The sequence below is a fragment of the Plectropomus leopardus genome, chromosome 19 (genome assembly GCF_008729295.1).
Source record: "Plectropomus leopardus isolate mb chromosome 19, YSFRI_Pleo_2.0, whole genome shotgun sequence".
Classification (NCBI taxonomy): domain Eukaryota; kingdom Metazoa; phylum Chordata; class Actinopteri; order Perciformes; family Serranidae; genus Plectropomus; species Plectropomus leopardus.
In genome coordinates this window covers 18,592,887-18,620,625 of record NC_056481.1, presented here as the reverse complement: position 1 = coordinate 18,620,625, position 27,739 = coordinate 18,592,887, and the positions used below count along the sequence as shown (strand labels likewise).

Sequence of the window (27,739 nt, the reverse complement as noted above, 5' to 3'; positions counted from 1 at the left end):
GACTATAAGCTCCACTTCCTGGATACGCGTTCAGAAAAACAGCCAGGTTAGGTTTGTCATAATTATCTCACACCGAGGTTCCGTTAACCTGTAGAAAACACACATTAAGGCGCGAATCTTCTACGATAAATGGTCGTTTAACACCAGGAAAATACCGAGGATGACGGAAACAGGATAGCGACGCGGCGCGCGCAGAAGTCGTAGAGAAAGGTGACTAACTAATACCACTAACGGTTACTTTAGCCTGATAGCTAAACGCTACAGTCTTTATTATCTTCATTTTGATACGTTTTTTATTTATGTTTGTGTCAGTGTGTATGTTACCAGACGACGAAAGGATAAAGTGTGTCAAATGTTGAACTCAGTTGTGTCTGTGTTTTCTTCCAGAGCGCCACGTCATTGATCGGCGGAGGAGTCAGAAAAACACACCCGGGATTTAGTCGGAGTTGTTTGGACCAGATATTAGACGGTTACGCAGTTCACCTTCAATGAGCTGCTGCCTCCGTGTAGTTTAACATTTACTCACCAAAGCAGGACCAGTCGATAAGCGGTTCAAAATGACGGCGTCTAACTGGGGTCTCATCATGAACGTGGTGAACAGCATCGTGGGAGTCAGTGTGCTCACCATGCCCTTCTGCTTTAAACAGGTGGGTCACCTGCAGCTGCATGCGCACCTGCGGATGTGCACATGCGATAAAAAAATCGTCTCTAGAAATAGGACCCTTTATTTTCGACTTTCGTTACAGTCGCTTTGATGCCAAGCATAGAGAGTTACAGAAAGTAGAAACAAGTACCAGCACAAAGTTTGTAAAAATATAAAGTATAAATACATTAATAATAAAAATAATTGGCACTAGCATGTGTGTATTTAAAAAAAAAAAACCCAACCCATTAATAATTAAAACAATCAGAACTACTATGTGAATATTTGAAATAATGTGTACAATGTGCTAAGTGTGTGAAGTCTGCCAAAATATAAAATATAAATACAGCAATTAAACCAACAGTTAGCAATATTTTGAAAATATCTAATTATTATAAATGTGTATAATGTGCTGAGTCTTTGAAGTGTTTAAAAATGAAAAATATAAAAGTAATAGAAATACAGAAATAAAACAATTAGCACCATTGTATGAATATTTGAAATAATAAATTTGTATAATGTGCTGCGTTTGTAAAAAGTGTAAATATAATGTGCTTTATGCTACAATGCCACACATAAAGTCAGTATGTTTATTTTTTAGAAATGGAACATGTGTGATGCAACAATGTACAACAAATATAAACATAAGTAAGAATAACAAGAATATATTCAATATGTGTAACTCGTTAAATATAGCCTACATTCAAGAACTGAAAGAATACTGTGCATTTTAATAATTGCGCAGAGGACTGCTGTAAGTGAATTACTGCACAAATTATTGCACTTAAGACAGTGGTACAGCAGTGACATTTAGTTTTGTTTTTTTTACTTTAATAAAAGTATCACTGTCACTTAATAATAATTGCACAGGATAGATTTAAACTGTAAATATTGAAAGAATTTTGAATGATTTAAACCAAAGTACATTTATTTTACTGTATCTCCATCATTTAATAATAGACCCAGGTCAGCAATACTTTTATTTTGCCATATATCATTAGAAAGAAGTTTACCACCAGCTCCTCAGCTTGATATTGATGACACATTTTGGCCTCCTTGTGTTTTGGCATGTCATTGTACCCGGAAACAAGTGTGAAGGGAAATGAACGTAATGAATGACTGTCACCCTTTAAACTTCCTCATAAGATCAGTGGACACTTGTTCGAAAACAAACATCATTTCCATCTGTTGTTAAGATCTATTTGCTCTCAACATGTTATCGCTTGAACACATTGTCTTACAGGTTTTGGTGCAAATACCAAACTTTTGGCAAACAAACGTTTTGTGTTTGCAGAATTCTTGTTGAAGTAACATTAGGTTAAATGCTGCAGAGCAAGGCTGCCCCTCTGGCCTCCTTGTGGAAAACGGGGCATAAAGATATTATATTTGTTGTACATTGTTGCATCACACATGTTCCATTTCTAAAAAATAAACATACTGACTTTATGTGTGGCATTGTAGCATAAAGCACATTTTATGAAATATCACTGTCATGGCAGATTGAATTCAGGAAGCTGTGTTGTGAAGCGTTTCTGTCTTTTTCCTGTCTTACTGTCTCTCTGTGGTTGTTGTTTGTGGGCTTGGCCTGTTGAATGTAGCGTGTATCATTTGTAAATTGTCCACGTAATGTTTTCACACAGGTGTCTCTGGTGTTTTATTGCCCACACTCTTTGGAAGCAAATCATTCTGTTTCTGTCATTGGTCAAACTTCATTTCTCGATATTTTACGTTGTGGATATCCTGTACATGGACAAGCTGTCAATTCTTAAGTTATAACTTGATATGTATGTATGGCAATAGCAATTTTTTATGTAGCAGGTTTCATTAGACGTACACCCAAAGTGCTTTACAGACAGATAAAAGAAAAATATGAGAATATGAGAAAGATAAGATACAATAAGATGAGATAAGATAATCCTTTATTAGTCCCACAATGGGGAAATTTACACTGTTACGGCAGCAAGGTGTTAAAAAAAGATGCCAAACTTGGCAGTTAAAAAGTAGCAAGAATTCTGTATTATTTTTGTGATATTTTGAATCTACTTAATGTAAAACAGGCAAATGTGTTTCCTCCTTGGACTGAATCCTTGGTAGGATTTTGTTGTTTGCCGTGTGTTTTAAGAGTGGCTGTGCTCTCTTTTCAGTGTGGGATAGTGCTGGGAACTCTCCTATTGTTCTTCTGTTCGTGGATGACCCACAAGTCTTGCATGTTCCTGGTCAACACGGCGAGCAGCACCAAAAGAAGGACCTATGCAGGACTGGGTGAGTCTGAATAGCACAGAGAGAAAAGAAGTTACTACTGACAGTCAGCAGTTGCAACAACAACCACCACGGCTGAACACACAGATAAAATCGAGTCAGAAACTTTATTTACAGAAAACCACATCACTACCCACAGTCATTTGCCCGCCGCTGCCATCTGTTTGTCCACATGTTCACACTGACGTCTCTCTGCTCTCTGCAGCCTTCCATGCTTACGGGAAACCAGGGAAAACAGTGGTGGAGATGAGGTAAGTCTTATTATTAATTCACGACATGCATTACGCTGTGTTTGCGGAGTGTGTTACGACGTGATTCCTACAGATAAGCATCATAGATGTAGAAGCATAAGGTGTATTTATTTCCAAAACCATAGACACTAATAATAATAATTGATATTTCCGCTCTCTGTCTCTCTCCCTGCAGTATGATTGGTTTGATGTTGGGGACCTGTATCGCCTTCTACGTCGTGATAGCTGATCTGGGCTCAAATTTCTTCGCTCAGCTGTTGGGTTTACAGGTACTGTTATTATTGTTGTAATTATTTTTGGTTTTTGTTTTCAAGAAATAAGAAAGCATATTAAGAAATGAGCAGATTGATATAATAATTTTAGATAAAAAGCTAGGGAACAATTTACATAAAACTATGTTCTAAATATAACCATTATACAGTACATCAAAAAATATTTTACCAAATTATTTTACATTTTTAAACACCTTTTTTCAGGTTATTTCTGTTTTCCTCTCTTTTATTATATATATATTTACTAATTAAATACTTTGGTGATTTTTTTTTGAGTCACTTATTGCTTTCTTCCCTTATTTTTTTGGGAAAAAAAGACAATTTGAACAAGTTTCAAAGGGATTAGGAAAGGTTTAATCGTCCCATGTTCCACCTCCAAGCTCAAATCCTCCGAGCTAACACTTTCCTCACCATCCATGCTTAAGCAGTGAAAGGCATCAGTGAATGGTGCGTGTGCATCAGCATAACAAACGCTGCTGCTTTCTGAAAATGGCTGAGTGGGAGTTTCCATTTTAAAAAAACACGGATAGAACACAGAAGGACCCACCCTTTAATTTTACTGTCATGCAATCAAAACTGCTTCCTGTAGTAAATGTCAGAGAAATTTTATTTAGGTAAATAAACACATTTATCAATAGGTTGAATCAAATCTGTTAGAAGAGAAACAATGTTGTATTATTGTGTCACACAATCCTCTAAAGGTGACTGGCAGTTTCCGCGTGCTGCTGCTGATCGCCGTGTCCCTGTTCATCGTCCTCCCGCTGAGTCTGCAGAGGAACATGATGTCCTCCATCCAGTCCTTCTCCGCTATGGCTCTCATGTTCTACACCCTCTTCATGTTCACGGTACGTCCACCAACGCACAGACAGCTGCACTCGAACGCAGTGTGTCCGCACAGACTGCAGTGGAAACACTTTGGCCTTGCTTACAAAACTCGACAATCAAAATGCATGAGAGAGAACTGCCCTTGCGAAAGATGAAATGCTCTTATCTACAGCACACTGTGGGGCATATAAAGTTCATCTTAAAGTGCAGTGATAGTCTGACATCAGCAGTATAGAAACTTTAATTGAGCTTTTGTTGATGCATGTTTATGTTCTCTGTAGTATGTTTAAAGTATTAGAGTTGATTCTGAAGCCAGTTTGCTCATCATTTTAGTCTTCTTACTCAAATATACATTACACATAAATACTGCAGATGCATTTATAATCTGTAACATCATTTATTGACCTTATCGTCTGTTTAAATTGATTTGATTTTCAGAATATTGCTTGGATAAACGTTGTACTTTGTGTTAATCCCTCTGTTGTACAGGACTGTGTCTTCCTCACTGTAACAATATTGTCTTGCTCCTCTTTTTTTAAAGAGCAAATTCACACTGAATCACATCAGGCAGAAAACATTTGCTGCACTGCTCTTTATAGCTGAAACAAAGGCTTTCCCCTGGGAAGGAAACACCACGTGGAAATGGCCACTAGAGACATTTTAAGAGCTGTAAGTGCAAAGTAAATGGAGGTCACACAGTCAACTCCACTAAATCACAAACCATTGCAACTAAAGGGAATAATCTTTCTGTATTTGCTCATTTGTAACCAGGTATAAATATGTCAAAATGCAAGTACATTTGGCATGCTGTTTACAGAGCAAAACATGTCACTTTTTAGGGAAGACTTACTCTGTAACCCAAAGACAGCACAATATTCCTATTTGCACAAACCTTTTGCCCCAGTCAGTCAGCAGTGAGTAGCAACACGGCTATGTCTGCTGAAATATTTCTGAAATTCATACAAAACTTAATGATTAGCTGAACATAGCTCCTTCTGGAACAAGCAATAATTAGAAGATTCATGGTTGAAAACACACATAAGTTACATTTTTAGCCTTGCAGCCCTCCTTAAACCTGCTGATGGGGTTGTGTCTTTCTTTGGAACATTTGAATCATGTTGCACTTCTGGCTACACTCGAGCCGTCACTGTCTAAGCAGGGAACTGTTCAATATAAAACTGTTTTATACTCTGTTACAGAACCAAAATTCTCTTTTGGTTTTCTCTCCAAACTGTAGGCTGTTTTGAAATTACCTTTTACTTTTATTTTGAAAGGGGAAAACTTTGCCTCCACAGTGCAAAGAGGCAACTAACTTCTTTTCTTAACCAAATATTATTGTAGGAGCCATGAATTATTTTAGAAAGTAATATATATTTTTTTAAGATTAACAAGATTTGGGATGGTTTATTTTTTGGTATTGTTACACGTTACATTTTTTTGCCAGGTGCAGCCTCAGCCTCTCTGCGACTTTTTTTTATGTCCTGCTGTCGCTAAAACTATTTTGAATTTCTTGTAATTAATTGAATAAACTTCACGTAAAAAAGAATGTCCGAAACAACCTCAAATAGCTGTTTCAAAAGATTAATATATTGTAATTATACTGCTCCCAGGAGTAGAAGTTTCAGTACTTGTGCAAACTCAGCATAGAAATGCACATTTTTTTTATGTTAAAGTCAAGTCCAAACAACCATCAGTACACTATGAAGTACATTTTTGGCCAATAAACACATTAAAACTTTTTCTTTCAGTCTTCCCACAAATACTAAACTAGGACACTCACTATACCACTGAAGTAGCAAGTAGTACAACTTTTTCTAACAGGACTTCTGTGCGCTGCTGCTAAATGTTAAGCAGCACTAAAAACACAGCTCTGATGGGTTTTTGCTTCATAGGTTGGAAAAAAAAGCTTAACTCTAGCAGCACTTTTCTGCCTCATGCGATTCAGCTCGTTTTCTCTTTAAATGCACACACAGAGTGTGTGTGTGTGTGGTTCTGTTGTACTGACCCGTATCGCTGCTTTCACAGACGTCGGGCTGCAGGTCACAGTCTCTCTGTGTGATGTGACGTGTAGTTCTGTAGCATGGCAGATCACCTGGAGCAGTGGTGTGGTGTGTGTCTGGCTTTAGATCCAGGCCCGGCCCAGTCCAGACCCCTAACCCTCTAACAGTGATGTATCTCCTTCCCTCCCTCCTTTCAACCTTCCCTTCGTTTCTCCTTTCTGCTCATTTGCACCTCCTTTCTCTTCCTCCTCTTTTTCCTGGTGTCCTCCTGCTGTCCCTCACTCTCCTCGACTACCTCCTCTCGTCCTCTGCACCCTTTGTTTGCTCCCCTCTGTCCCACTGCTGCTGCTGCTGTAGATAGTGTTGTCGTCTCTGCGATACGGCATAATCTCAGGCTCCTGGGTGGAGCGGGTTCACCTGTGGCGCTTCAAGGGCGTCATTCAGTGCCTGCCCATTATCGCCACAACCTTCTGCTGTCACCCGTAAGTAAACCATGGCAACCACCCCCGAAATAACACCACCGTAAGGGCAGTGGAGAGGGGTGGAGAGTGAAGGAACTTGATTGTAACTTTGTGCTCCTTAAACTCGCCCTCCCACACCTACCTGAACCTTCCGCTCACCCCCTCCTCCCTCAGTCATCCCCATTTTTCACCTTTAATTCGGGTTTGGTCTGAGCCATTTCAGCTCTGTGAGTGTGTCTGTGTGTGTATGTGTTTGGTGGCAGTAGTAAGGCAAGAGGAGTACTGAAGCAAAATCTTTGCTGCCCTCCGACTGCAGCCCCACACCCAGGACGAGCAGCCTGCGTGTGGGAGGTTGGAGGGCTTTTGGAGTTTTCTGCTGTCTTTTTGGGGACTTTAGCAGGTAATTAAAGGAGCAAGACGTGAGAAACACATGCTGATCGACAACCTGTGGGGCAATTTTTTTTTTCCAAGACGACCCTTTCATAAGCCCTTTATTTTGATCAAACTTATAATTTCACTGTTATTCATTGCATAACTCCGTCATAACTCTGTTTTTATTTCAGCTGTGATGGGTTTTTTGTTCAGTATGGGGTTTCTCGTCATGTCTCTTTGTTGTTTCCCTTTCTTCATTTTCTCTTCTCATTGGTTACTTTCATTATCTGTCCGTGAGCCGTCAGCATGGTTGCAGCCCCCACTCCCTTCTTCTTCTACTTCGTGCTCTTCCCCCACTTCTCCTCATTTGGTACGGGCCGTAACCCACCCCCCTCCCCCCTCCTTCCCCTCAGATGGTGCTGTCCTCGTTCAAACACGGGCTGCTCAGCGGCTGGTGGCTAGTGCAGGTCAATGTGGTGCGCTGGGAGGGTGTGTTTCGCTGTCTCCCCATCTGTGGGATGGCCTTCGCCTGTCAGTCGTAAGTACTCCTTCCGCCCCCCCTCCACCCGCACAGGACCATGTGATGAAACTAATGTCAAACAAGATTTGAAACAAGCTTCATTCTGAGGAAAATCTGACAGTCGTCCCAAAATCATGTGGTGGGTAGATGCTCAAAAGAGGGCTTTTCCACTGTCTAACTCCTGCTGTGGCACAGTGACATGAATCCTTCATTGCATGTGGAAATTGAGCAAAATGCCACAATCAGTGCATATGCACTTGCATCTTTACTTTAAACCATAGTGGGGAGGGGGGTTTGGGGTGAGTCCTGTCATGTAAAGAGATGCACTAATTTGTGGTGGAGAAGAATTGGTTGTTGAGGGATTTCTAGTTGCGACGGGAGGCTACTTATTTTTGCTAATGTGCTTGTCACAGTCTGCTCTGCAGTTTTCATCAAAATTAACCCGAGACTTAAACAGATTTCTGTCCACACTGCTTTTGTTTTTTTCTAGTTTGACATGATTAAAACTCGATTTGGCAGTAAAGCAACTTCTAAAGCCAAGACACACCAAACTATACCACAGAACTAGTGGAGACAGAGGCCAACTGTTGCGTCGCCTGTGCCCCGGCCAAAAAGTTGCACATAAACACAAAGCAACAACTACGGCCAACAGCCACATCACTTTCCCCAAGGATCCTTAAAAATTCTTCAAAGGCATTTAATTAATTAAACTTAAAAGTAATGCTTTGATTGTTATTAAATATATTTTAAAAAATCTTTCTAAAGTCTTCAAAATGCGCTGACATGGAAAGTAGGATTTTATGCATTGTAAAATGTAAAAATAATCAGTAATACTATTATTATTATTATTATTGTATTTTATTATTATAATTAATATTATTATAGAAAGTCTGCCAAATTCCCCTCGCACGCACATCACCAAAAAATTCACATTTTATGTTATATTAAAAATACTTGTTAATATTTTATTTTTTTTTGTTGAAGTGGTCTTAAATTTCATTTCAAATCACAAAATTACAATGAGAATTTGCTGAAAAAAATGTTGAAAAAAATCAAATGTAACACATTAAGACAAGTTATTAACTGTTAGCTCACAAAAAAGGAGAATAAATACGTTGAGGTGAACTTTCAGTTTACAGTTTTTCCCCTATGACACTGAAATTGGGCAAAATAAACGCGGATACTGACTTAGCCAGTGTGGCAAATATTGTGCATATGAAGATATATATATATATATATATATATATATATATATATATATATATATATATATATATATATATATATATATATATATATATATTTATTTTTTTTTTTTTTTTTGCCAGATGATAAGAGGGTTTCCATTAACTTTCTCTACAGTGACTGCAAAGTTCACACTACTGCTCGTCACCTCTCACACTGTATTCATTCATTTGTCCATCCTCACCCATCTGCATGCTCTGTCACTGCCTCTTCTTGTCTTGTCCTCCACGCTTCAGTGCTTGCTCTGGGATTGCGGTGAGCTGAGGGGTAATGTGTGAAGGTCCGATGGGATGTGGGTGCACACAGTCTTATCTTTGAATTGAACGCGGCGCTGGGGAAGGATGTAGGGAGTGTTGCGGTGAGGTCATTAGGGGCCAGATGTTTGGGCGGTGCTGCTGTATGGGGTTATTTGTGTGAGAGAGAGAGTGAGGTAAGTGGCAAGAGTGGGTGACCGTCGCCCTGAGACTGAAACGAGACTTTAATTAACGTAATCGCACACGGCCAACATGACATTACGGTATGGCGGGGCGTTTTCATTAGAAGTGAAGTGCGCGCATGTTAGAAGAAGAAGCAGAAGAAAGTGTGCGCCTGTGTGTGTGTGCGTGTTTACGCCTGTGTGTTTTGTGCGTCGGTTCCCACTCGCAGCGCTGAGTGATATTTGGCAGGGTGATTTCTTGGCCTGCGGTCAGGCCGAGCGAGGCTCCGTTAGGCGGCAGGCAGCTAAAGCCAAACCACTAATCAACACATTGGACTGCCGCCACCTTACAGACACACACTGATGTATTCACAGGCTGATTAAACAGCTCTCAGCACATTGGATTTTTATTACATTCATGAAATGTGTTTACTTTCAGTTAAAACATTACTTAACATCACCATTATGACGGGATGGGAGCTGGCCCCGTTGTTTTTTTGGCTGCGCGTTTGAATAGCGAGGAGCAGTTAGCTCATAATAGAGGGACATAAGAAAAACATGTGTGGCGAAAATGTCCCTCTGTGATGCTACTGTCAGCATGCTCTCAACTCCAAGTTAATGATATTACCTACAGCACACATTTAACCCCTCCCAACACACACACACACACACACACACACACACACACACACACACACACACATACACACACATACTTCCCCACATTTGATTTGAAGACCTCCTCCATCATATTTCCTTCATTTAAGGGCAGCATTAAAGCAAAACCACATTAGCCTCTGAGTCAGGACTATTGAGTGACCATTAGATGCTTCAGCTCCCCACTTACAATATGCCATTTTCTTTAACCTTGGCTACGAGATTTACTGGTTTGCGGATTAAACAAGCATCAAGAAAAAGCACCACGGGACAGCGCTTGCTCATAAAAACCAGAGCGTGTGAAAGAGAGACAGGCAAAGAGAGAGCGAGAGGCAGAGAAAGTTATGGTTTCTTGCTCTCTCTCATGATCTCTCTTCTCTCTGTTTCTTGCTTTAACATATATAGGAGGGAGAAAGAGAGGACGCGAGCACAAAAGAGTCTGCCAGGAAAGTTTATAATGCTCTAAAACCTGCCAGGCACTCGCCATTATACATAAAGCCTGTAAATTCACAAGTTAATGTGCCAACGGTCGCCCTCCGCGCTGCCACGCTCTCTCTTATAGCACAGGACAGAAAATGACAAGAGGGAGACAGATACCTGTGTTTATAGACGGGGCCCGTCTCAGGTTCATCCTCAAACAGCCTTGACTGCTGTCACCCACTCTGTGTCACACACATACACGCACACACTCCACCCCCCACTGCCATGACATTACTCCCATCTATTGCAGTTAAAACATTTGCAAACATAAAATTGCCTGTCAGTAAATAATTGCATTATATTTACAATATATGAAATGCTTGGAAACTTGTTGCATTCATGAGCATGTCAGATGTTCTTACACAATTTGTACACTGATGTGCTTTATGTCAATGCTTATAAGCGTCCAAATTAACTTTGGTTGCATGGGTTTGGAGGCCCGTTTTTGCACATATTAAACAACTAATTATAAACAATTGCTGGATGAATGATAAAGCAGAGTTGATAAATGAAACAAAACAAGCACTTTTGTGAATGAGTCACCCTTATAAATAGGGATATAATGGAGAAGAAAGTCTCAAACTTGCAAGATCATCAGGTATAATGTTCAGACAATGAGTGGGAGCCCGATTTTGTGGACCCAGAGAATGTTTGCTTTATTTTCATACACAAATAAGCGTTATTCTATTGTAGGGTTCTTAGATCTGAAACAGAAAAAGTACCTATATAGGCAGAAACAGTGTTAATTCATAGCAACTTCCTCACGTCGTGTACATGAAATCAAGTTTCAGATCAAGTTTTGCAGAAGTTGTTAGTGAACTACATTCATAAACTATACAGATTGTCTGCAGATTTACATCAGTGAAACAAGAAATGTAACTACAGTTCAGTAGACAGTATAAATCTTAATTTGATGTGTTACTAGTGACTGTCTTGTAATTGTAAGAAAAAAATAATGGCTAATTAAGCAAAAAAGTTCTCACTTGTCTGAGTTGGATGCTGACAAGGACAGGAGGAAAGACACGCATCGTGTGATCGTTGAGTGGCACAAATGGGCCTCCATATGGCTGCTCATCAAAGAAATCGACAGAGCAGTTTCCATGATCAAATTTTAGTGTGATGTTGCATCTTGTCAGCTGTTTAAGCATTACGAAAAAATCCCAACTCTGCTGATTCACGTTTCATGTAGTATGGGACTACTTTCCCTGCTACATTTGGCTTCCTGTAGCCGATCATCCGGACAGCACATGAATGCACAAGAGCAGCACCAGTTTGGTTTAGTGTCACGCAGCATGCGGAGTGTTGTGTTTTTGGGCTGCTTGTCTCTCACAGGCAGGTGCTGCCGACCTACGACAGCCTGGACGAGCCGTCTGTCAAACGCATGAGCACCATCTTCACGTCGGCCCTCAACGTAGTCACCATCTTCTACATCACCGTGAGTGGAAATGCACTTCCACGCACACCGGCCACCCTCATTCACACTGGCTACATTTACCACAGTCACATGGAAACATTCATATTTATAATATTCATGTCTAAAAGTTATTGAATGCTGTCAGTTTCCATTTTTTAATGTCATAGTGTTTCACACAGAAAACACTGTGAGAAATCTGATTAATTTTATATTTATATCAGTGGTGGTCTTTTATTGTTTTATACTGGCATTAAAACAGTCCCCAATTGTATTGTTTCCATGAGATGGTGCCGCAGACATCTTATGCATGTGAACACAGTTTCATTGAGAAAACGTTGACTAATTTGAGCCCAGTTCTAAAATTCTCCTCCTTATTTATGTCTCCCACTTGCTTTTTTATTTCTTCCTACCCCATATTTGGTTTCCCTCCTCCTCTCTCTGAGCCAGGTGGGTTTCTTCGGCTACGTCAGTTTCACAGAGAACATTGCCGGCAACGTGCTGATGAACTTCCCGTCCAACCTGGTGACAGAGATGATCCGGTGGGCTTCATGATGTCTGTTGCTGTGGGATTTCCCATGATGATCCTGCCTTGCCGCCAGGCCATCAATACCATGCTTTTTGAGCAGCAGGTAAATGCTACTTTTAATAATAAATATAACAGCTATATGGGGAAGGCAATGAAATATAAAACAATACAACTTGCTGCCTTATTATTGTGGAACCAGCACTCTAGATTTGGCAACAATATATACAGTACAATGGCAAAAATGTGTCTACCAGTTAAGATTTAGTAATAACCGTTTCTACCCTGGGTGCAATTTGGGGCAGTCTATGTAACAAATCAGTCCTAGATTCTCATGTGATTTCTTGATTCTCTTGTAATTCTCATGATCTTGCAAATCCAGCTTCCTGTTGTAAAGCAGAAACACTTGAAATTATTGATCTCAACAACCTCAATGCTTCCATTTTGCAAAAATTTTAGTTGTACTTTTTTAATACATTTGTTTTTAACTCAAGTGTTGTCTCATTTGAGGCCATTTGTTTCATTTTTTATAGATATTCAGAATAAGAGAATAAAATAATCAAATATGATACAAGTACTGTATCGCGATATTTACTGTTTCCTTGATGTAATGTTAATATTAATCATATTATATAACTAGATCAAAGATTTTGCTCATATCACCCAGCTCTATGGCATTCCCATCCTCTCTATGCAGTTTGACAAAACATGAAAACAGAAACATGCTGCTTCGTGTAACCAGAGCACCAAGGAACCACCTGTTGTGGAACTCAACTGTGACGTCAATTGAATATTTATCACATCCAGACATTGCAGGCACATAACATCCTGTGACACACACAAGTCCTTTCACAGTTTAAAAAGGCATTGAATTAATGAATCTATGAATAAGGTAAATTGGTCTTAATTAAGTCTTAAAAGTGCTGTTTGTGCTGATTTTATGCATCTTTTTTTTTTCTGACATTGCATAGTTAAATCTCATAATAATAAGTAACTTAAAAAAGGGAGGAAAAAAAATCACTGAATGCCAGTTTCATTGCAGTTACCAAAAAGTTATATTTTATGTTAAAGTAAATATTTGGGCGAAATTCTACCTAATTGGTGTCTCGCCTTTTTTTCTCTCATTATAATTATCATTATTTTAATAATTTTGGTTATTGTGAAATCAGTCTTAAATTTCATTCAAAGTGGCACTGGAAAATCTTAAAAAGTCTTAAATCCCACTTGCCTTATGCTGTAGAAACCCTGAGATATGTGGCATTTATACAGCACATTTTTTTGTGAGAACAAGATCAGGATTAAAGACTGCTGATATGATGAGAAATTAGGCAACATTGTGCACACGGACAGGTGCGACCACAACACAGGGTGCCATGGACGGGAATATAATATATAATATATAATTTTGAGATTTGTGAGATCTTACTTATCTTTCCTCGCGTCCCTCTCATCTCAACTCTGTTTCCGTCTTCCAGCAGAAGGATGGGACGTTTGCTGCCGGGGGATACATGCCACCTCTGCGCTTCAAGATGATCACCCTCTGCATTGTGTTTGGCACCATGCTGGGAGGCATTCTCATCCCCAACGGTACATCCTCTGTGTGTGTGTGTGTGAGAACAATCAAGCATAGATTGAAACTGTATGTGTGTGTGTGTGTGTGTATACGTGTACAGCTTGCTGGCTGGAGGTCTTTAAGGTGCATGTGTTCCTTTATGTGGGCGGAGTAGCCGGGGAGCTTTACGACGTGTGTGAATGTGACTTTACGAGTCAGTGACTGTCACACTCTAACACAGTCCTTAAATCAGGGCCCTAACTTTTATCTCCTTTTAGACGGGCAGACGGGAAGATAGGGCTATTATTCTCCCAGACTCTCTCTCTCGCGCACACACACACACACAGACAGATATATGTACACACCAATATTGGCTCTCTGTCAGCTTCTTTGAGTCTTTCTGTCCCACTCACAAACGGCTCAAAGTGGTGGAGATGTAAAGGTTGGAATGAGTTAATGTTTTATTCATTCTTTTATATGGTGGCTGTTTGTTAAACTTTTGATTGGGCAGACACTCACACACACACACACACAGTGAGTTTGGCTGGCTCTTTGTGTATCTAATCAGACTAATAGACTGAGGAGAAGGGAGGTAAGGACCCTGGGGAGAATGGACACTAAATCTATGGGAGACAATATGGTGTCCGTCCTCTGGATGAACGATGGGTTTCCAGGCCCGACGCCCAGCCGGCCCCCGTCCACAGAGACAGGGGTGAGGCCAGGTCCATGGCACCCTGCTCCTGGCAGCAGCAGCGTGCCATGGACGGGAGCCTGGTGCTGGGCGGGTGCCGCTTATGAATGGAAGAGGCAGGTATGAATGGAGCTGGTGATGAAGAGCGTAGATTTGGAGAATTGCTTTGGGTTTTTGTAGCAGGAGAGATATGGGACAGTGCGCTCAGTGGGACAAAAACCCCTCAAACCTGTCAATGTTGGTGCAAGGTTTTGTTCAGTGAGCTCTGCAGCAGTTCTTCCCACATCTTATTTCAGACACTCAGCACCACTTTCCAAATGTGTTCATGTCACTTGATTGTAACGTTGATGATAACCATGTGAGTAAAAGACATCGTTCAAACATCATCTTCAAGCTTTAGCCCTGTTATAGACCAGGATTTTTGGATTTAAATAATCATCAGAAAAAGAAAAGACAATATGGAAAAATATTTGTTTCTATTGCACGTTCTGTCTAAAATATGAAATTCTTCATTTGTAATGGAAGAAAGAAAGAAAGAAAAAAAAGAAAGGATCATACACCCAGATAACCTACATAGTCAGAATGTAACATACATGTTAACAGCTTGATTTTATTTAAATTTATTTTATGTATTTACATATTAAACATCTAGCTATTTGTACTCAGAAGGCAAAAATGATCGGAAAAATTTACTGAGAAACATCTGGAATTAATTTGAAAAAAGGGGAACTCAGGATTATTTTTTATACTTTTTTTCATAAAATTAATAGTCAGTATATATAATAAATAATAGGAGTGACAGAAGTTGGATCTTTCAACCATTTATGTGTTATTTTGTCTTAATTATTTAAACTCTTTATTAATTATTTCTCTCTGATTATTTCAGCCATTTATCCATTATTTTTAGCTCACAATTTCACCTGCTCATCCATTAATTTTAACATGCATTATTTATTACTACCACATGCGCCCTGACATCTGCAGAGTTACTCTGTGGGTACAAGTACCGCTGGTTGGAAGTCAGTCTGGAGGTCCTCAAAATGATCCTCGTGTTTTTCTTCCCTTTCTCTGTCTTTAGTGGAAACCATTCTGGGTCTGACGGGAGCCACCATGGGCAGCCTCATCTGCTTCATATGCCCTGCTCTCATCTACAGAAAGATCCAGAAGAATGGCATCATCTCTCAGGTAACATAGTCAGAATTACAGGGTTCCCACAGTCATGGAAAACCAAGAAAAAGTCATGAAATTTCACAGTCACACTTTCCAGGCCTGAAAAAAGTTATGGTACTATTAAAAATCATTGAAAGTTTTGGAAAAATGTGTTGTGTGTATACCTCCTGCCATGTATGCCCACTGGACATGTACAATAATTATTGAAGCACTTTTGGCTCAGGGCATACAACTTTTAAATGGATGTATCGTGTACTTTTTTTACTGCTGATTTTGAAAAGAAAACATGGCTTTAAAAAATTGGCATTTCTTACTCCTTTTTTTAAAAGATTTTTTTTCTGTAAAATGTTTTGGTGTTTTTTAATATGTAGAAAACTTTAAACTTTAACTTTGATTTGTTTTTATTGTTTTGTTAATCTTTTTTGCATTTTTTTGATAACTTAAAATTTGGGGGCAATGATTATTTTTGTTGTATTTATTCAATGTATTTTATTTTTGAAGAAAATGGGTTTGGAAAGCATGTATTCTTTAAATATCGCCAAAATGACACCATTTAACACAGCCAGAAACTGGAAAAACAGGAATATTCTTATGAATTTTAAATTTCCGACAGTCCTTGAACACATCATATGGGATACTGTTTGAATCTTACATGTTTGAAAAATGCCAGGCAAGTGCAGCAAAAAAAAAAAAAAAAAAATTTGGTTCCTTGAAAAGTCATGGAAACGTTTTGAAATTTTGTCCATGAAAATGTGTGGGAACCCTGGAATGAGCACTGTCCTAATAAGTTGCTCAGTGGAAACATGTTTATTCACTGACCTGCTGTGCTTCTCTGTCTCTCTCTGTGCTGTAGCTGGTGCTTTGGGTGGGTCTGGGCATCCTGCTGATCAGCACCTTTACCACCCTCTCGATTTCGGCCAGAAGCCCCGGCACCAGGATCCAACCTCCTCCTCCTCCAGCACCAAAGATCAACCTGCAGCTCCCGGACCTCCCTGAACTACACGGTAAAGATCATGACACGGGCAAATGGCTGGCAATCACTTATTTACTTGATGGACTGTAGAAGAAAGTGGTTTACTAATGAGCCATGGAAACATTTACCTCAGCGGGCCGGTGCCAGGGTTGTCTGCAGCGTCTGAGCTTTGCTGCATGTGATTATTTCATGCAAAAGGCAGCGGCGGCACAAAAGACATGTTTATTTCTTGTTTTATTTTCAAAGTGGGTACGACAGTAACCTAAAACAACAACGTATAGAGAATATGAGCCAGTGGCAAGGGCCGAGCGACACTAAAACAAAAGCACAAAGCCACAGCAAAAGAAAGGGTTTCTTTCATCTGTGTGAGAAGAAAAGATGGAGACAGACAGAGCGACTGATAGACAGACAGGCAGGGTGAGGAGATAACCTCTTGATAATATCTGAGAGCAGGGCTGAGTGCTCGACATTGATGGAGCGAGAGTGATGCCCTTCAAACTCCAGTAATTTCTCTCCACCCCTCTGCCTCTGTTCATTTCTCCTGCCGCCCCCCCCCCCCCCAAAAACAGTGTTCTCTTCCCCCTCCTCCCCCCATATCTCCTGTGGCAGCTATAAAATGCCTGCAAGCTCTGGCCGCGTAAAGGGAAGAGGGCGATGTGGGTTTGTGGAGGGAATCAAATGGAGATGATACGGAGAGAAGTCTTCTGAGTTGATGTTCTCAGTTTTCGGGTGAAACAGTCGTGGCTTTTAGTTTTAATACCTCTCTTCTGGTTCTTCAGAGGCACTTTAATATGTGTTGACATGTGACAACATTTTGGTTATATTTTTGTTTATTTGTTCATCACAAAAGTTTTTTAATTTTCTCTCTGTGTTCTGCTTCTGGTTATGTGTGCCCGCTAGGCATGTCAAATAATTTTTTTTAAACACGTTTGGCCCTAGGGAAGGGGCTTTAAGTGATTGTATATTTTGTTTTTTGTTTTAGCGCCAATTTTTCAAGAAAACATGAAGCAATTTTCCTTCTTAATTAACTTTTTTGTCTTAATTTATTTTTTAAAGAAAACCACAGGTTTGGAGGGCATGTTTTCCTTAAAAAAAAAAAAAAAAAAAAAGATATTTGGCAAATTTTATATAAACTAAAAAGATTTGGGTGATTTTTCTTATTCTTTTCTTATTTTAATTTAATTTTTTTAAGACAACGAGTTTGGAATGCATATTTTTTTTTAGATCTCACCCAAAGTACTCTGCTTATCAAAGCCAGAAATGGTAAAAAACAGAAATTAGTGTTGGATTTCCAAATATCTGATGTTCCTTGAACACATTGTCAGGGACGCACACTGGGCGAGTGGGTGAAGGAACAAAAATCATTTTGTGTCTTTGGAAAAATCATGGAAAAGAAACTGAAATTGAAATTTTGTCTTTGAAAATGTGTGTGAACCCTGTCTTTAGATCCTTTCTCTCTTTGATTTAACTACCTTTTCTCATCACATTTTGACACTTTGTGAAACCCATGTGGTCCATCCTTCACACCTATTTCCTGTTTGCCACTTTCAGTTTTAATTAATCTCCCTCTTTCTTCTCTTTTCATGCTCAATTACTCTGCAACACTAGTTCCGCCAGTTTCACCATTTTCAGTATTTGCTGCCATCTAGTGGATCTACGCGTCAGAAATAATCAGCTTGAAATCAATTACATCTGAGAGCGTCAGCACACAGAGTTCATGTGAGATATGACGAGGTGTTAATTTGTTTTAATGCCAGCAGTTAATGTGTGTAATAAATGCAAGTGTACAAGAAAATAAAGAGCGCATGTCAGGGCCAGTGTTAAATAGTAATGAACTAGAATACAGTCGTTTTACTTTTCTCAGACAAGAGAAAATAGTGGACTAAATGAGGTGTCAAAAATATGGTTTCTTAATTTAGTCGCAATAATGTGCATCATATTTTTATATGTTTATACTGGCTGTGTGAGAAAATGCTGCAAAGGCAAATAAAAAGCAGACAAGGGCGGTACTAAACAAGAGTAAAAAATGATGCAAAAACTTTTTATGATTATTTATATCTATTACTAAGGGACTTATTTACTTATTTTGCTTTTAAAGGAATACATCACCTGCTAAATGACCATTTGTTTTTCAATTACTCACCCTGTGTTACTATGCATAGAGGAATTTGTTTTTCTCTCACGCCTCCACGGTGAACAAAGAATCCAAAAATTGAGACAGTTCTTGGTGAATTGAATTGAAGTCATAGGGGTCCACGTTTAAAGTCACAGTTGCTAACTTTAATGTAAATAATGCTTCATATTTGCTCTTACAATATATTGACAGAAGTACTTGAGGCAGATAGCCAGTGAAAAAAATCTTATCCCTCCTCCTTTTCCTGCTGCTTCTAATGACATTTGTCAGAAAAGACCACAGCGCACCAAAAACAACCAATCACAACGCTAACGAAGCTGTCTGTCGTGTCAATCAATGTTAGTGTGCGGTTAAAGTGCTGCATTGCCTTTTTCTAACCTCAAATGTTTTCAGAGACATATTTTAATGTGCTGTTTTATCTTTAAAATGGGAAGCACTGAGCATACGACTGGATAAATGAGACTTGGATTATGCTGCGTGAGTTGTGAGAGTTTGTAAACAGATGTTTAAACGTGGACCCCTATGACTGCAATTCGTCAAGAATTTTCTCTAGTTATTTTATTCGTTATTTTTTAATTATTATTTTATTGGGTTTTTTTTTATATTGGAAAATTCATTTTAGGTTTTATTAAAAAAATCTGAAAAAGTCTTAAATCTAACTTTCCTTAAGCTGCAGGAGCCCTGTGTTACAGGGAATCCTGCTGGTTAAGGGATCTGTGGAATTTGTTTGATATTTGACTTTTCCATAGAGGTGATATCGAGTAGCGCTGGTCCTTGTTGTAATAAATTGTGTTTTGTGTTTCTGCATGTAGACAATCCTTCAAACAAGAAGCCAGCAGAGATAGAAAAACCGAACATTCCAGCTGTGGATGTGATACAACCTGTTGAGAGGGCCCCGGCTGAACCTCCCCAGATTAAGGGACCAGTGGAACTCCCTGAGAGGAAGAAGGAGGAGGAGGTGCAGTTGGACCGCCCCGATGCTGGTAAGGGAGCTCAACCAGAGCTGGAATCTTCACTGGATCTCCAGTGGACCGTGTAGATTGAGTATTGTCTGTATTTCTCAGGTGTTGCCGTGCCAGAGGCCGAAGCCCATCGCCACGAACCACCCATTCCTCATGACGAGGTCATGGTGGACACAAGGAAAAACAACGAGGAGCTGGAAGAGGAAAAGAAACAACCTGCAGGAGGAGGAGAGGAAGACCCAAAAAGAGATGAAGAGCAAGGCTTAGGGCACGCTGTGGAGGCAGCAGACAAAAAAGACAAAGCTGAAGAGAAACCAAAGCCCGCAGAGGTGGCTGTGCGGAAAGAGGAAGTGGATTTGGGTGGAGGTGAAGTCCAGTCTAATGAGGTGGTGGAGAAGCCGGGTGCACAGGGAGACAAAAAGCAGGACGTTGCCCCGCTAAAGGAAATTGAGAAGCTCGATCCTGTGAAAGATCCTGTCGCAGGGAATGTAGTCGTCAATCAGGTGGATAAAGTGGGCAAAGCTCCAGATGCTGCAGGGAAACGTGAGTATTTGTTCTTGTTTAACTGTAGTTTAAGGGTGGGAAAAAAAGTTGCAGAAAAATGCCTCATTGACCAGGTGATATTTGGTGATTGCTCAGCTCCACTTCCTGAAGGAGAGCATCATCCTGATGCAGACGAGGCTCCAGCTGCAGACAGCAAAGACACGGCAGACGAGAAGATGGAAGGTGAGTGGAATAGAAAGCTCTCAGGGGTCCAGGGGCATACACACCATTTAATAGTCTTATGTCACTTACATAGCAACAATGTGTACACATATTTTTAATGCAGTTGTTTGGATGTGATGTAATCTAAAACAGTGGTTTCCCACTGGTCCAGCCAAGGGGTCCACATTTGTCCTTAATCGTTAGTTCAAGGTCCACACAGTTTAATTTAAGTGGCTGTCCGTAATTCACTCACTCTACAGCAGGAAACAGCATTTCAAAATAAGAGCTCTGTGCTGTAAATGCATTGCACTTCAAAGTAAAGGGTTTTTAATCGGGCTGTCAAGCGATTCACTTAATCAATTGCAATGAATCGCAGAATTTCAAAAGTTTATTGCAATCAATGGCATTTTTTCTATCACATCGTTTTGAATTCCATTATATTGAATTACAAGACAGTTTTGAAGTCCACGTTGACAAGGTAAAGCAGTTCTGACCGGATTGTCTTAATTAGGAGTCAAATTAAAGCAGAATTTGCATGGAACTGGCATGAAGTGGACATGTCTGTAAAGGGAAGACTTGTGGGTACCCACAGAACCCATTTTCATTCAAATATCTGGGGGTCAGAGGTCAGAAGACCCCTTTGAAATGGTCATGGCATTTTTCCTTCACCAAGCGTAACCTACACCCCTTCCCGAAAAGCTAGCATGACAGGGTTGGTATCAGTGGATTCCTCATGTTTTATAGTTTCATATGATACCAGTGTCATCATGGTACGGCCTCTAAAAGACAGGAATGTTACTCGCGGTCCATTCAGAATAGACCCGCGATCAACTTTTGGACAGCAACCCAGCAGTTGGGAACCACAGAGAGTCGCTCCACATGTGCAACCAGCATTCAACAATCATTCAGCAAGAGTTTGTTGTAGGAGAGGCGGGTCTGCCAGTCTCTCCACTGACAATAGCCTTCATTGACCAGAATGCAGTGCAGCCGCAGCTTTATGTGGATGGTGTTTAAAGCCTGTATTTGGTTGTATTTTGATGGTGGAATGCAGCACATAACTGTTTTCTTTCTAGACCTCAGTGAGGGAAAAAATGACAGCATCACTATTAGATTTTCCACCTTGTACTTGACTTAGAGGTTTTTCTTGCAAATCCAAGAACTAAATTATACTAGACTGATCAGGCTGTGTGTAACAGGGTATTGGAAATGTAAGTAAAATGATCACTAAATAAATGTCACAAGATAAAAATGATTGTTTTTCTTTAATTGGCCATAGTGCAACACACCGCCTCCGCCACCTGCCTCTCTTCTCCTTATTTCCCCGTTGCTTGTTTTGTAATCCCATCTCTGTGAGCTGTGTTGGTTTATTGTGCCTTTTTTGTGACGGGTCATATGGATTAAAACAGCAGAGAGATTCAAGTCCATTTCTTTCTCCTACTTCTTGACCTGGCATGATACACCATGCAGTCTTTTTTGGCTTTTGTTGACTTTCTTGTTCTGTTCACTTTTGCCCTCTTTTTCTCTCCTCCTCCATCTTTACCCCTGTCTCTCTTCCTTTCTCTGCCGGACTCCTATCACAGTGATAAAAAAGCTGGTTGCAGGTATGAATTCCCTCTTGCCTCTTCTCCTTATCTCAGTCTGTCGCTCAAATTTCCTGTCATTCACTCAGTGGGCAAAGTTAGTAGATATTTACATACAGTACATATATTGATTAGCGTCTTTATCATATAACTAAATAATGTACCAGTGTAGAATCCAACCACTCACCTTGCCCCCCTAACATAGTTTGTGTGTTTCTCCCCTGAGTAAGTTTGATATTTTTCAACCTTGACCCTATCTCGCCATACTTTTGTGCGTAAGTGACTAACAGCAATGATTGAAGTTGATGCAGTATTGAGCGAGAGCAGCTGCAGGTGTTGAAACAGACTACAATGTAACCACTTAAGGCATTTATTATCATACATTCACTGAAATTGCTTGTTTTTGAGACTGGCAGGCTCAGATTTTATTCGAAGTGTCTGAACATTTATGTCAAGGATCCCTACAGAGGTGGAGCCTTTTAGTTAAAGAGTAAGAGATTTTTTTGTATAACCAGAAACGGCCCTGAAATCGCCATTGCCAATTCCACCAGACTACATTTAAATAAATAGTAATTTTAAGGTGCCTGGTAGCTCGGTGGATAGAGCGGGCGCCCCATGTACAAAGGCAGTGTCCTTGACACAGCAGCTGTGGGTTCACTCCAATTCGTGGCTCTTTGCTGCATGTCATCCTCTCTCCCCTTTTCATGCGTAAATTCTGTCCATCCGTCGTTACTATGATAAAATTACTGTTTTTTTTAGATGGAGTCTGGTGATTAGCAATAGCGATTTCAGGGCTAGATGAACATTGACAGTGTGAATATGACCCGAGTGTTTACATTGCAGCCTGTTTCACTGCAGCTGTCATGCTCAATACTGGACCAATTTAAAGAAATGTTCTTCCTTTTAGTCACTTAGACACAAAAACATGAAAAAATAGCATCTACATTGGAAAATACCAAACATACCCAGTAAGGCTACAATCTATAGTTGTGTTTTTGATGGATCGGTGAGACAGTACTAAGCCATAGTGGGATATTTCCCTTTCCCTCTCACCTAGAGATTGGCCCTACATCAGCCTAACTAAGCTTCTTAACTAATGCAAAATGAGCTGGCTTTGACTTATTTTAATTCAATGTTTCTGTCGTGTAGAGGGCCAGCTGGACCACGCCGTGCTACTGCAGGTGATCAAGGAGCAGCAAGAGCAGCAGAAGAGACTTCTTGACCAGCAGGAGAAACTACTGGCTGTCATCGAAGAGCAGCACAAGGAAATCCACCAGAAACAACCTGCTGGTGCGTGTACATGTAATGTTTTGCTGGCATGACACTTGATATCATAGGTTTTCACTTTAAAACTTAAATGTCACAATGTGTTTTTAACTTAAGGGCTTGCTGAAGGTGAGGCAGAGAAGGGCATCCAGGAGGGGGTGGAAGGTGGAGTAGCAAAACCCAAAGAGTCTGACCCGGACTCAGACCTGAAGCAGCCAAAGGACGCAGCAGGAGCGGGAGCAGCCGAGCCTCATGTCATGGCCCAGAATCAAGCGCAGGCTGGAGATATTGTTGCTGAGGTTGGGGCTCCTAAAGTAGCTGTTCAAGCAGCTTCTAAGGACGACAGCCACGCTGTGATTGGAGGAGAATCCCATAAGCAGAGTGAGCTGGGGGCGAGAGGAGTGCCACTGGGAAAGAAAAAGCCCGATAATCGTCTGCCTGTACCTCAAAATGATCAGGTAGCTCAACTAAAAGACGAAGAAAGAAGCCTAGATAAGGAAAAAGAGAAACTTGAAAGTATTAAAAAGGAACAGATAGAGAGAGAGGTTCAGGCAAGACTGGAAAAAGAGCGAGTGGAAAGAGACAGAAAAGAAAAACTGGCTAAAGAGCAAGAGTTGGAAAAGGAAAGACTAGAGAGAGAAAGGATAGAAAAAGAGGTGCAAGCGAGGTTAGAAAAAGAACGGGCGGAGAGGGAGAGACAGGAAAGGGCCAGACAAGAGGAGTTAGAGAGGGAGAAAGCGGAGAAAGAGAGGATAGCAAAAGAAGTGCAGGCGAGGGTGGAAAAAGAACGACTGGAAAGGGAGAGAAGAGAGAAGCTGGCCAGAGAACAGGAGCTTGAGAAAGAGAGAGCGTTGAAGGAGAAACTGGCACAGGAGAAAGCTGCAGAGGAGAGACTTCAGCAGGAGTTGCAGAAAGCAGACAATGAAATACTTGAGAAGGCGAAAAAAGAGAAACAGGCGGAGGAGGCTCGGGAGAGGCTGGCCCAGCTGAAGCAAGCCGTGGAAGACAGACAGGCTGCACAGGGGGCTGAGAGAGAAGACGGCGAAGCTTTGAAGAAAGGAGGACGAGACCTCAAAGAGAAAGTTGCCGCTGAGGCGGACCCCAGAGAAGGTGTGGAAGACGGGGCCGTCAAAGCAGAGGCTCACCCCCAGGGCTCCCACGAGAAGGTCAGGGACCAGGGAGACATGGATCTAAGGCGGAGGCGAAGGGCACTGGGACTCGGGGAAGCTGGAGGGCCCCCCGAGGAGACCGGGGTGTCCAGGGGGGTGCCGGGGCTGGAGCCCCTGCTGGAGCTGGGGGGCTCAGACCTGCACGCGGCCCTGGAGGAGCAGCTACTGGCTGGGGCAATGGTGCACTCGCGGCAGATTAAACAAGCCTCAGAGGATGAGGGAGCGAAATAACACACATCACACACACAGATTCTCCCTCAATGATTGGACAGCAAGTTCAACACACACTGTGCACCTGCAGAAAACTTCTAATACTGTGGACCATAATATCGATGCCTTACATTCTTCACTGCCTTTTGAAATGTTATGGACAAAGAGGAACATTTTCTCTGTCTTGATACTGTGTACTCCAGAAATAACCCAAAGTTTTTACAGAGAACCCCAGTAATGACTCCGAAAACCCGGGAATTAATTAGCATTTTAGCACCTCAGTTCCCTCTTCTTAAAGTCAATGGGTTTTTTGAATGTCTTTTTGGTTAGATGCCTTAAATGAGGTCTGTGATTAACACAAGCTCAAGAGACTCTCACGCTATGTTCTACGACATACAATTTGTAAGTAAACACTCCACACGCAAACTCCGAAGCTTTCAAGTGTCTTAAAAAACACTGTCGCCAACAAGTGACTAAATGAGACTACAGAACATCATCACGCTGAAGCGCACCTACACGGTCTTACAGCCTCATAGTGGCAGTGATGCAGCCGCAATGTAGTTTGAGTTAGCCTAGCAATAGCTTTTTACTTGTGGCGATTGCTTTTAGGCTTCAAAAATCCTAAAAGTGGTGTTCATTTGTGATGAATATCTTGCAGAACAAAACGTGTAAGTATCATAAACTTCTCTTTTTACCATAGAGCTTATTTTCTTCAAAAATCCAATGGAAAAATCCCATGGGCTTTTTGACAAGGGAATCGGGGTGATGCTAGCTTCCGGGTTGGTCTATAGAAAAATGTCATGCCTGGGGCACTCTATTGAGGAGCAAAGTGCATGTAAATATTAACTTATTTTTGTCTGTAGGGAGGAGAATATTAAAGAGGTTATTATTGAAATGTATATAAATCTATGCAAATACCATTCTGTGGAGTGTTAAGACAACGATGTGTTAATGTTTGTGTCTGAGTCTCATTAGTTCTGTTTTGTTCACCTTTGTGGTGTCTGTGCTTTGTCTTCATATAAAGTGGAGTTTGTGTTTATTTGTTACTTTGAGGTGTAAATATTGTAAATGTATGTTAATTGTGAACCTACATGTGTTATTATATTAGATGCAATGTGGGTTCAGGCGCCTTCGTTAAGAGTTATTTCATTATACTTTCACATGAAAGTAACTGAATTCAATCTCATGCTGGAGCTACGAGGTATTTAATGTAGCCTTACCGTTAGATAAACTGTGGACGATGAAGCAGCTGGATCCAGACCATCAGTTTCAATCATTCCATCTGTTCCATGTTGATTTAATAGTGCCTTCAAATCCATATGCTGCTGTTATATCAAAACAAAATGTGGCCGTTTTCCCTCGATTTGTGGTCTCTTTGCTTCCACTCTTACTGTAAAGAGTACAGTAATTATAGAAGTGGAAGGAAATATGGACAGTTTGTAGTAATTCTTTATAATCTTTTCAACTTTTCTGAAAATCACCTCAGTTGGCATTTCAACGCATATTGGACCTTTGCTTTGTACAAGAGGCTATTTTTGTATTTTTCTATGTGCATTGTATTTCTGTACATTTTGCTGATAAGAATAAATAAAAGGACTCTATTACATCCATGTCTGTTGGTCTGTGTTTATTTTTTTATACTCTTTATTTTATTTCTTGCCAGTTTGTAATCCCTTACAGTATTTCACAAAAGTACAGAAACAGAGGTATCAGACAACTTTTTAGCTACTGTATATCCCTCCCATGCCATAATCCCAACACCCCAACAAATAATAATCACAATAAAAGAAGAAAAAATAACAACATTAACAGTAATGATAATATATTTGGTTAAGAAATTGAAATAATGTGAAGGACAAAAAAAGGAAAAGAAAAAGGGAAAATGGTTGAATTTAGAAAAGAAAGACATAAACAAACAAAACAAAAACAAATTGAAAATTTGAGGAAAGAAGAATGGGTTTGGCTCAAGGAGTGCCTTAATATTCAAATACAATATTTATTTTCTGTAAACTATTCCATCTCATGGTGTGTGTTTCAATAATAGGAACAGATAACATAAATAGCTATATTTTATTCACGTCTGTATATCACATTCAGTCTTGCATATTAAAGAACATAGCAGTACTACATGGTTGATTGACAATGTTGTAAAAAAAGTACATATTCAGTTCATTTACAGTGACTCATAGGGGAAGTGCTAGGAAGACAAAATAATATGCCGCCTGCACCTGAGGCCACTTAACATGTGCTCTTTTCACAGTCGAGGACGGTCCACTGAGTTTGCTGCTCCAACAGCCAGAGCAGTTTCCATTCATTTGACTTTTTTCTTGGCCTGTAATAAACCAAAAAAAAATTTTAAAAATTAAATGATGACCATCTATCACCACGATATAAGACCAACAGGAGGGGTAGTAACTTGTCACTTACTGCATTTGTAAAGCAGGTCTTCAGGGCTTCAAATTCCTTGGCACACATGTCCTTACTCAGCTCCTGTCTGCCTGTTGTGGTCGCTGCCACACACTTTCCGTACGCTGCTGCCTGAATCACACACAAGTTGACAAGTTGAAAAACAAAGTTATCTTTTTAAACTGTCTGTCTTGGCTAGTGGGCAACTTCGTGATTTACAAGAAAATTTCACATATAAAATGAAAATTCACTTTTTTCCACTCTGCTGACCTCTTGTGTTTGTTTTTAGCACATCCTTCACCATTCTCACTGCCTAGTTTCGTTTAGGGCTGCAACTAATGATTATTTTCATTGTTGATTAATCTTGATTAGGTGTTTGGTTGATACAATGTTAGAAAATGGCGAAAAATGTCAATCAGTTTATCCCAAAGCCTAAGATGACATCATAAGAGACAAGTTAATATAGTAAGTGTTGTCTTTTCCTGTTTTTAAAGGCTACATTACAGTAAAATGATGTAATTTTCTGAACTGACCAGACTGTACCAGCTGTTATTTGCCTTTACCCACTAAGTCTTTATATCCAC

General features: G+C 40.2%; 1 protein-coding gene across 1 annotated transcript; it reads left to right on the top strand.

The window, feature by feature from the left end:
- Positions 1 to 24,983, top strand: slc38a10 (solute carrier family 38 member 10). Its single transcript, XM_042507465.1, is given in 19 exon segments — positions 1 to 210; positions 388 to 647; positions 2,788 to 2,905; positions 3,108 to 3,153; positions 3,329 to 3,422; positions 4,127 to 4,270; positions 7,497 to 7,621; positions 11,733 to 11,835; positions 12,262 to 12,352; positions 12,355 to 12,443; positions 13,813 to 13,924; positions 15,659 to 15,765; positions 16,604 to 16,754; positions 19,670 to 19,840; positions 19,922 to 20,362; positions 20,459 to 20,545; positions 22,105 to 22,125; positions 23,254 to 23,394; positions 23,488 to 24,983. Coding segments are annotated over 18 exon segments (3,414 nt in total). The 5' UTR covers positions 1 to 210; positions 388 to 557; the 3' UTR covers positions 24,771 to 24,983.
- The last annotated feature ends 2,756 nt before the right edge of the window (positions 24,984 to 27,739 follow it).